This window comes from Cydia strobilella, chromosome 4, assembly GCF_947568885.1.
Source record: "Cydia strobilella chromosome 4, ilCydStro3.1, whole genome shotgun sequence".
In the NCBI taxonomy this organism is placed as follows: Eukaryota; Metazoa; Arthropoda; class Insecta; order Lepidoptera; family Tortricidae; genus Cydia; species Cydia strobilella.
Window position 1 is genome coordinate 6,794,032 of NC_086044.1, and position 11,852 is coordinate 6,805,883.

The following is an 11,852-nucleotide window of genomic DNA, read 5'->3' on the forward strand; positions in this document are numbered from 1 at the left end:
GAAATATTGATAGATTTTCTCAATTTTCAATAACTGTAGTATTAATTAGGTACTGCTCAGTAATGTCAACAGTATTTTGGTTTCCATTTTCTCAAAATGTTTCCAAGTTCAGTGAAGTTTAAAATTTAATTTCACATTTTGTTTTATTCAATAAGAAACACATTTATTTTCTAATGATACAGTTTCAAACATAATCCAACTAAAACTATGTAAATCTTAACTTTAACAATATCACCCCCTGAGTTGTGCACTCCCGGAGCAATATACGGCTCTAAATTAGAGTTATTGTAATTCTTATAGTACCAGTCTCTGTCATCCGCCTGTCTAGTCTTTGTATTCCCTATATTAGGTAATTCAGAAAACCTTGTTTTAGCCTCTCTGTTGATTACTGGCAAATAGTTGTCATGATTGTCATAATGCTCAGCATGAGGCATTGTCACTTTTGTTATAGTGGCCGGTCTTTTAGTATAGTTCCGTCTTGCTAATTCCTCATTGTTAGGTACTAGAATGGCTGACAATGCTGTTGGTGGGTTATTTTCGATATGTTTCTTTATAGGGGGCTTAGATGTCACAGTAGGGCTTATGAATGGCTGGGTGCTTGTCTCCAGCCAGGCCTGCAAAGACATGTCATTGCTGGTGTCTGTAGTAATCAGTAAGCCCTCTTTTTCCGTTATGTGATTCACTGTCAAATTAGATTCCATCAGATTGTACTTGCTGATGTTATTAGGGTCGATCTTTTGTTCTTCTATAGCTTTAGTTCTGTTGTAAGCTACATGAGTACTGTTATCATCATTCAAAAATGCTTGAATCTCATGAATTTCGCTCTTCATTTTCTGATGTGTAGAGTTCCTCTGAACTGTGTTTACTGGCGGTTTTGTTGATGATCCTACAACACTGTGTTGCACACTGCCTTTGGCGCTGTATTTCGCGTCACCCACGTTCGCGACGGCATTGTGTGACACAGTCATGTCAGGGTTTGTTATTGGTTTGAAACCAGTAGCTGTAGTTGGGAGTATGGGTGAAAAACCACCTGTTTCGAACTTTGGAGGCTCATGTGTTTGGTATTTATCTGCAGGATTTTGTTGCTTGTTCTCTTGCCAGTCTATCTTGCGTCCCGTATTAAGCAACTGTCCCATGTTGATAGTAGGTAAAGGCATCCCGAAGAACGTAAAGCCGCTGCTACCTGCATCAGGAGCAGGATTTTTCTTAGTAGTATTCTTCATCTCTGCATAAAGAGTAGGTGTGTCTCCTGGTGTGTAATGTGACTTATTTTTATTTTGCGCGTTTATCTCGTTGAGTCCGTCGATAAGGGTTTCGTTGTACGGATAATCTACGTATTCATCGTAGAAATATTCTGACTCTTCAGGAGAAGGTCTATTGAGTTTGTTGATGTGGTAGTTATTTTTGATTTGTTGGGTGTAATCCTTTATTTTGTCCATTGTGGAGAACACTTGAGATGTTGCCAAATTGGGGAGTAGTGCCTCGTTTTCGAGGGCTACACAAGATCTCAAATCCTCGTCGCCTGTAGGGGTGTTTGCGCAATCGCTTCTCGAGAACGGCATTCCCTTCACGTAGGTTCCGTCGGCACATTTAGGCCCTATAGAGGATGATTCTGCCAGCCAGGATTTCAGCCAAACTATTCTGCAGTTGCAAATTAGCGGGTTTCCTGAAAATGAAATGATATGATATAAAGTTAATCGTGGGTGTATTCGTTCCGCTAGCGTCACATATCATACCGCCATGTAAATCTTATACACCTTATAAAACAAAGTCCCCCGCCGCGACTGTCTGTCTGTATGTTAGCGATAAACTCAACAATACTAAACGGATTTTCGTGCGGTTTTCACCTATCGAGAGAGTGATTCTTGAGGAAGGTTTAGGTGTATAATTTGTTAAAATTTACCCGTGCGAAGCCGGGGCGGGTCGCTAGTTACAAATACCTATAACAGAGGTGTATAAGTAGGTAGAAGTAAGAGGATTTTTTATGGGACCAACTTACCATCAATATCCAAAATAGCGATATTATTCCTCAACTTCGCAAATACCGGTTCGCCGACTGATGTCAATTTGTTGTGTTGCAGCGAGAGCACCTTCAGCCGCGGCATGAAGTCGAACGGCTGGCCACCGATGTAGCAGATCAGATTGTTGTCTAGGTTGAGCTCCACCAGCCATTCCATATACTGAAATGAAGTCCTTGTGACCTTGTTCAGTTTATTGAAACTAAGGTCCAGTACTTCTAAGGACGCGAGTTGTCGGAGTCCTGAATTATCGATATTCGTCAACTGATTATTACTCATGTTCAAATACTGAACTAGCGGGAGGTTCTCAAATGCCCGCAAGGAGATGTATTGCAACCGATTCCCTTGCAACTCAATAATCCTTAACTTTGGGAGATTTGAGAAAACTCTATCCGGTAGATCTATTATATGGTTTCTGCTCAAATGTATGGAAACAAGATTTGGAAGGTTAATAATCGCTTTCGGGTGAATGATTTCTATTTGATTGCTATCAAAATGTATAGTTTCCAGCTCTCTCAGATCTTCAAAACTACTAGAGCGTATTTCTATGACCTTGTTGTTCACCATATTTATTTCCTTCAATGTATGGATATTGTTGATTGCATTGCCATCAAATAATTTTATATGATTGTAACTGGCATCTAATAGACGAAGTTTTGGTAGCATATTCAGAGATATAGGTAACTCTACAAGATTATTGGATGAGATATTCAATATTTCAATATCCAGAGCTTTACTGACCATATTCGGACTTATACTTTTCAGTCTATTTTTACTAAAATCCAGTGTTGATAATGCGGCATTGTCTTGTACAGCCATAAAGTCAAAATTTTCAATGGTATTACCATGTAAATTCACTTGTTTTAAGTATTGCAGCTTTGTAAAACTTTTAGGGTGAACTGATATTATCTGGTTTTCACCCAGATCTAATTTCTCTAGTTTTTCCAAGTCTCCAAAGGTCATCGGATCTATCTGCCTTAACCCATTGCGTCTCATATACAGCCTACGTAAGTTATGTAAGGTTTTCATACTTCCACGGGGCATTTTTTGAATACCGTTGTTCGAAATATCCAATGTTCTTAGTGATGGTAGATCCAAGTCTGGAGATGGTGGTACTGGCAAGCTAGTGATCTGATTCCTTTGTAAATATAGTTGTTCTAGGCCTCTCGGTAGTCCAGGGACAAATTCTATCAGTCGGTTGTAACTTGCGTCAATTTCATAAAGGCTAGCCAGGTTTCTAAAAGTCGCAGGATGTATGGACACCAAAGCATTGCCTGATATGTTTACGTACTCTAGCAACGGGGACTCAATAAACGTAATCGGGTCAATCATTGTCAATTGATTATTACTTAGATTAATTCTTCTAAGGGATGGCAAATTGTAGAGAAGCTTCGGTTGTAAACGTTGGAAGTAATTAAATGATAAATCTAAACCCTTTAATGCTGGTAAATTCCAAAATGGTCCTTCATTAAAATCTGTCAAGGAATTATTACTTAAATGCAATTCTCGTAAGGCGGGCATGGCCATAAATGCGTCAGCTTGTATGAACTTTATGTTATTTTTATTTAGATGAAGACGTTCCAAACTCGGATGGCCTCTTAGAGCACCTCTTGGAATGTCCTGAAGTAAATTTTCACTCATATCCAAAAACCTCAAACGAGGTAATGCGTCTAACAAAGCTCTGAATTCTGAGATATGCGTTATTTGATTGCCGATGAGATTTAATTCTTCTACGCCACTGCCAGATTGTTGCAGGAATGACTCGGGATGAATGCGGTTTATGTTGTTGTAATTTAGATCTACTACTCTCAACTTAGGAACTCTATGAAATGCTCCATGATGTAATACATTAATATTGTTGTTTGACAGGAATAGGCTTTCCAACATTCCCTGGTCTACAAAGGCTCCTTCGTTTAACTTGTCAATTAAGTTGTAATTAAGATTTAAGTTAGACAGAGCTGGTAAATCTCTTGTAGCTCTTCCAACCATAGATGCATCCGTTATTTTGTTGTCGCTAAAGGAAATCTCAGTCAGCATGGGTAGAAGAGACAGCGCTCTCATGTGAATGACATTTATGCCACAGTTGGTTATCTCTAATTTCTTTAACTTAGGTAAATTATAGATAGCATTTTCTTTGATAATTCGAAGATTTGGACTGCCTTTAATAAACAGCTTTTCCACGGTGGGTAAACCTTCAAATGTGCGCTCATTCACAGCATTCAGACTTCCAGATTGGACGTTGATGTAGCGCAATCTTGGCATACCTGTGAGGGCAGGTATCCTCTTTAGATTGTGCGATTGTATAGTGATTGCTTGAAGGTTTTGCAGTTTCATCAAACTTTCCGACGGTATGCTCTTTAAGTCATTTTCTACTATAAATATTTCAACTAAATTTGTCTCCTGAGTTTCCAGCCATGCTACGGATAGCCTTTCCAGTCCATTATGCCGCAACATCAGTCGAAGTATCTTTACATTTTGGAATATCTTTCCCGGTAGCGAAGGTAAATAGTTGTTTTCTATAATGAGTTCATCTATAGATTTTCTGACGGTGTCTCCGATCTTTTGTACACCCTTCAACACTTGTGGCAAATCGCTGTGCGTGCACCTGTAACCACGAAATTAAGATTAACGACCACAGAGCTTTAAGGTTTGTACGAAAATTATCAACATATACCTACCATATTTGAATATCTTCCTTTCGATTGGTGCATATGCATGGAAGAATCGTATCTGAAGCTGGACATAATGTCTGCGCTAACGCAATCGTTATTAGTAAGACCAGGCATAAGCAAACCCTCTCAGTCTTAAGTAGCATTTCTTCACTGCTTCGCCGCTCATTATATTAATTAGTTTTACATCCAAGAAGCCAAGTTTTACGCATCTGGAATAAAATAATTTCTGTTATATTTTTTGTGTAACATAATATTTCATTTACTTAAGTGTTTCGTTCACGGAACACTGGGATAATCTCGGCGTTTGTTCGCTATATAACTCCCGACGGAAAAGGAGGGGTGTTATAAGTTTAACCTAGGGCGAATATTCGACCTGTTTTGATATTCTAATATTCGGCCGCTCAAATATTTTCCGCTTTTCAAATATTTTTTATTACTTGTTAAAATCTATTTAATCCGCTATAATTACAGTTTATGTGTATTTTGCCGGGTATTTACAGTTAATGAGGAACGATAGGTACCCAAATGCGAAGGAAATAATATTTTGACTGTATTCCGATCGATAGGCTTCGTGAAATTACAGCCAAACCTTACTCAATTTCAAAGAAAACGAAATCAATGTGTGTTATTTTTACGGTGCGGCTAATGCTTTTTGCAATACTGTAGGTAAAAGCAACGTTACGTAAGTTTTAATTTAAAGGGTCATTCTGTTTATTCAGTGCAAGCCTAAACCTTGCCCCTACTCGCAATTCGCAAATTTGATCATACCCAACCTGCCCAACTAATCTAAGCGATCCTGTATCGAATATATTATTTGAATATCTCGTCAGAAAAAAATCGAATATTCGAATACCTGAAAGTTTATAATATTTGCGATCCCTAGTTTAACCGTGGAATCGTAGCTTCCCAACAGGTGAACCGATTTGAGCCAGTTTTTTTAAAATCGAAAATGGTTCTTAACTAGATAGGTTGGACTCATTTAACGATTTTAAGGTTGTCTGGAAGAGATCATTATTATTAACGAAGCACTGATTGCACTGATCTGGTCTGATTGCTGACTGTGGTGGCACTGATTTAACGAAGTATGTCGAAGGTTTTTAGTGTTAAATGTTATTTTTAATGTGAAAATACTAACATTTTTGTTATTTAGTTAATTATCGATTGAACCAATAGCAAAAATATAAGATATAACTCCGTAATAGATGGATACAGTCTAAGGAAAAAACGTGCCTCGAAAATCAAGAAAATTTGATTCTCGTTCAGAGGGCGCTACTAGTTTTGGCCTACAGTCGTATAGATGGCGTTGACGGTTTCGTTTGTTATTTAACAATTTTAACGCATATCAGTGAAAGAACATGGGTCAAAATCATCAAAATAATTAATGCAAATAAAAAAAAAACATTTATCTATATTTAAATACATTATATCGTATTTTTACAAATCTTCATATTTAGTTTTAAAGTGTGTCGACAGATGGCAGTGAATTGTGCTGCTCGATTTTAGTATCAATGGTCTAAACTGTGTTTTGGATGATAGGATTGGTCACCGTTGACAAAACGGAAGTTGAACAATGCCGGATTGTGTCGTAGAGGTAGATACAGGTACATCAAGTTTGCGAGAAATAATTCTTGAAACTGATTGCGTCAAGGACTTTTAGAACAATGAATGTAACAATGGCTGCGGTCCGGTGCTGCTGCACTTTCACTGTTTCTATTGTTCTTATTGGCGATCTACGGAGTTTACGTACTTTATTGTTCCACAATTGTTCTAACGTAGGTTACACAATGCTAATCCGGAGGTTGTATAGTTTTGGTGATGTAGGTCAGAGCACGTAATGTTGCGACCTGGTTATGGGGGCTATATATGGTCATATTATTCGTTATACTCTAATTGTTACGGTGCAGTGTGACAAAATGGGGGATTCCCCAAAAAATCTGCGCCTACGATAACTTCCAGGCAATGTTAAGTGTTGCTGTTGTTGTAGTTATCTTGCTAATTATTATTGATATTGAAGTAGGAATATATGTATTAATATACATATTAAATTAACATGGGGACAATTCCTATCAGTTACAGGTAGGTACTAAAAACTAGTTCATTGCCAAGGCTGTTATATCTATAGAAATCATCTCTGGCAAAGCCATTGTCTGTGATATATTCCTTAATGAGCACGTAGCACGTAGGAATAAAGGGCACATCCACAGACGTAGAGGTACAATACAATACATGTAGATCACCTAACTTCGCGTACCTATAATTTGGCGCTATGTAGGTTTTTATCGAAATAGAGTTTGCATCAAATCATAGTCACAGCCAGTTAAATCGCAACATTACTTAATTTTATGTCAAGTAACATGGCTCATAAAAGCTTTGAATCATAAAATTAAAATACAATCATTTAATTTAAAATATTACTAATATACACGGTCCTACATTGCTAACGGAAAATTGAATTAATAAGTCAGTTCAAAAAATTACTAGGTTATTTAAATATCGTAAACATATTCAAACGACACCTACCTCACTTAAATTGAATCACTTAAAATAGATAGATAGATCATTTATTGATAAAAAAAATTACATGTCATTTTGCTCATTGCTTATTCTATAAGTACTATACATTATTATTAGGTACTATTATACAATTAACATATATATTGTGTAGATGGGTCAGTGACTCGTAGCAGTCAACGAATTCGTCAATACTGTGGCACGCCCATGCACGCCATGCCCAACAATATCTGTTGAAGTTTTTTCTCGAACATATAGAGTCCGAAGTAGATTTCAACTGTTCGTATAGTATTGTAAAGTTTTATGCCTACTATGTGTAAGGATTTCGTAGACTTTGCTAGACGTCGCGGAAGCACGTATAGGAGGTTGCGTCTACGCCGTACGCGTTACAGTCTGTAGTTTTTGGAAATTTAGAGGGGATCCGTTCGAGATTGCGTCGTATGTATATGCACTTGCATGCTTCGAGCTTATAATATATAGTACAGAAGGTAACGTCAGGCTTTTTAGCTGCTTAAACAACAGGGTTTTTAGCCATGATACGGATTGTACGTTTTTGTAGTTTAAAAACTTTTTCACGTTTCGCACATGTTGCCCATAATAATTAGGTCAACACCGTAGACTAATATCGAATTAAAGTACTCAAAGTATGCTGTTTTTAGATTTTAGATTGTCTTCAGAGACGCTGTGGGTAAGTGGACAAGGCAAAATATGCTGAAGATCAACAATGTGCAAAAAAACTAGATTGTTTCTATGTGGGGAGACCATGTTAGACCAGCATCAATTTTGAACCCTAATAGGTAATCAATCTTAACCTCACTTACTTGAGATACAGGCGTTTCATTTATATTATTGAATAGCTCTTTTATTATTTTGAGTTGGAAGTACATTTATGTTTGTTTTTTCGACACCTAGGTCGGTCGGTATATTTCATTCCAATTGCGATGCGTCCAGCGACGGTACATGCGACGTCTATCTAGATTATGTCTATGGTCACATCTTACGGGTGCATCATAGTAACCAGCCAGCAAGACGAGCAATCACTGTACAGTTACACAAGTTATCTCTAACTGTCAACTATGTCATCCTACATACCGGGCTGCAATGCGGAAAATTAGACGTTGTTTAGTACTGGGTACCTACAGTCAGCATCAGAAGTTGCTAAGAGGGTGCTCAAAATGATCTTGACGCGACTTTATTGTTAAGAGAATAAGAGCGTGTCAAGGTCATTGTGAACACCTCGCCCGCTTAGCAACTTCTGCTGCTGACTGTACTTGCAAATAAATAAGCGTTAACGGTTGGTAATAACGTATATGTAGGTATGTATATTATATCTATATTGAGGCAAGTTTTTTTGAGTTCCGTGCCTCGAAAAATAAGTAAAAATAATAATCTGCGTGTAACTTCTAGTTCTAGCGTATCTACCGGTACATTAGTTCTAATCTATATTCAAAAGTACACTTTATCCACTATGGCGAAAAAGCAATTCCACTTTAGAAAAGGTTAATTTTCGACGCTAGAAAGTAAACGCACATTTTTGAACATAAAGTATAATTTTTCGAGCCTGTTGAGTATTGAAGTAAAAGCATAATAGTCACGCCTCACGCCAAGTTTCCTTTCAAAGGGTAGGTACCTAGAATAATTATGCAAAATTAACCCCCGTGCCGCTAAAGTTCAATAACAGCGGGTAGCTATAATTACCTAACTTTGTAGGCTCGCAACAAATTTCCCGAGCTCTGAATCACCTTGTACCTACTTATAAAATGCGCGTTGGAAGAAATGAGGGGTTATTCTAGTTTCTTGACTTATCTAAACTACGTAAGTAAGTATTAAAGAGTTCAAGTTTTGATTCTTCTATAGATACGTCATTTATTTCTCTGGATTTACATCAGATTCCTTGGTTCAAACAATACAAAATTGCGCTTTTAATAAACACCAATTTTATTATTATTCGTTATACCTATGAATGGCCACATACATATAATAGAACTTGATTACCGTCGGCATGCCTAATTTTCAGCCAGTTGAATACTTTAACTCATGAAGAAAAGGAAAGTCAAATTATAGCGGCTTCCCTAATAAATATTTTTAACGCGACGTCATTGCTATCACAAATAAATCAATTATCTATCTATCTATCATAGACAAATAAGTAAGCATAGACTGCTCATTCTATGCATCAGTTTTATTACCAAAACGCTTATTATTTCCATAGTCGTAGTCCAGTCGCGACACACACTTCTAGCGTTAATAAGTAGCAGTACTGATAAATCCGCTAGATGTCGAGTACGTAAATAATAAGCGTTTTGGTAACAAAACTGATGTATGGAGTGAGCACTCTATGCTTACTTATTTCTCTATATCTTGATAACTACACAGGTAGACACACGACTTCCGTATCCGGCGGGGTTGAAAAAAAGACAAGTGACTGCGGTGTGTTTGCACTACTTTGCACCAACACTTTAAACTTCTGTTTTCCAACCTAACCCCATAACCTGTAACTTTTTTCCTATGTGACTGTGAGGAATCTCATTATAATAAGATATGAGTAAAACTACCTAATCAAAAAACAATTCAAGGTTGATTAAAATGCCACCTTAATATGCACAAATAATTATTAGTAAATCTTTATAACAATTGTTTTTTTTTAATACTATAGAACAGATGGTAAATTAAGATGCAATGCATCTTTACCATCTTGCATCATGCAACACGCATGACTCCATAAGCGGCAAAATCGGTATCGTACCTATTATCTTATTAAAAGTTGCTTTCTCTGAACTTTCTTTTGTCAAATTAGACGTACCTACTTAATGAGTTTGTTGTATTTGCTTAATATACATAAGTAAGTAAGTAAATATTCTTGCACTCCCTTCGGTCGTGTTTTAATTTATCGCCACTGGTTGTGAATTTTCTATTTCTCGCACTTATATCGTAATGTACTATTATTGCTCCAATAACAATACATTTTACTTACATAATGTAAAAATACAATGAAAATTTAGAAGAAAATGTTAATATTGTTTGTGATGGTGGTTAAGTGTTGATATTTCTTTTTCCCCTTACTAGCTCGGAAAGTTGTCTTTTATCCTTCAATACAAGCGGGGAAAAACGCGTTTTATCCACTAGTGGGGAAAATAATTTGACCTTGGATGGAGCGTGTTTAAGTAGCTTGACAGATAACAAAACGTAAATCGTTTATGATAATGATTCGTTCGATATTAATTATCATTAAATAAATGGTTTGAGAATCTAATGAAAAATACCAAATTTAGCTTTATTTAATGATTTTAAGTCATAAACCTTAAAATTCCATAAGAAACGTTCGTTTTTTTTATAATTATGTTAAATATAATTCTGAACGCACAAGTTGAGTCGATGCAATTTCAAAACGCACCGTTGACATTTCATACGTCAGAAATGTCAACATTGTCAACAAATTTTTTACTAAAAAACTTTTCTCACCGACTCGCGTAAAAATACACAACTTCCAGAGTTTTCTGTTATAATATCGTAAAGAAATGAGTGATTCCAGTGATGAAGATGATCTAACGCCTGTGGATGTTGCATTTCCCTCGCTATAGTGAGGTGAAAAGTTTTGTGTTATACACGGGCGCAAATGTGTTTTACTTCTCGTGTGTTGAAACACTCGCTACGCTCAGGATTCTATTTTAGAACCACTCGCTTCGCTCGTGGTTCACCTATAGAATCCTTTCGCTTGCTCGTGTTTCAATTCTACACTCGCGGGTAAAATACAACTTTGCACCCTTGTATAACAAATAACTATTCTTTCTTTGTTATTTAGGTAGATACGAACATTACGAACACATCTCTTTATATGACATAAGGTTATTTAAATATGTTCCTGCCCGAAAAATCTTCTAAATCTGCTCGCATAGCAGTATTAATAAATCTAAATCTTATCATAAATCTTCATCAATACCTGGAAAATATCCTTTAAACACACCACAGATCAGATAATTAAAACAGAACGACACTACAAAATTGCGATGAACTTTCGTAATTGATTGACACTTGTAAACAATCCAGAGGCAAGCGGGGCCCGCGGTGGCTAGACACAAACTGGGATGCGAAGTCTATTTCGCACGTAAACACCACACTTTCGGTTCACAGCTCGATGCGCACCAAGTAACTTATCTTTCACCATTGTGGCGCGTGCCGTACCGACGTAATGTGCGAGTTTGGGGTACAGATGGGTAGTTAGGTAAAAACGGTATGAGTACGTACTATGATACTGACTTTTGAATGGATGGGCAACATTTAGGGCTAAGAAATTCACAATTCAGTCTGTTACGTACGATCTTGTAATTTGCTGAGTTTCGAGATTTTTAGGAACAGTTAAGTTTGCAATTGGGTGCTTAAGCAGTTGGCAGATATGTTACACCATAATCATCACCAGATTAAAGTTCACTCGGTACTTACTAGGTACTACGTAATTATACTTAAGCCTCTTGCATTTAACGCCATGGAAGACGACAATAATCGGTTTTGCAACTGTATAAATTCGTCGTATTAATTTACTTTACACATATATGGTAGTATGGTACTTACCAGATGATATATTTCCGTATCAGCTCAAAGAGCAATTAACTGACTGTATCTTGTAAAACACATGAGTGAGCTGACATGCATG

General features: G+C 36.9%; 1 protein-coding gene across 1 annotated transcript; it reads right to left on the reverse strand.

The window, feature by feature from the left end:
• Positions 1–43: 43 nt before the first annotated feature.
• Positions 44–11,386, reverse strand: LOC134740540 (protein artichoke-like). The gene is made up of 4 exons (XM_063673054.1): positions 11,142–11,386; positions 4,697–4,899; positions 2,000–4,623; positions 44–1,666 (listed from the first exon to the last, which is right to left on the reverse strand). Exons 2-4 carry the CDS (start codon positions 4,831–4,833, stop codon positions 171–173), a joined length of 4,257 nt encoding a protein of 1,418 aa, XP_063529124.1. The 5' UTR covers positions 4,834–4,899; positions 11,142–11,386; the 3' UTR covers positions 44–170.
• Between the last annotated feature and the right edge of the window lie 466 nt (positions 11,387–11,852).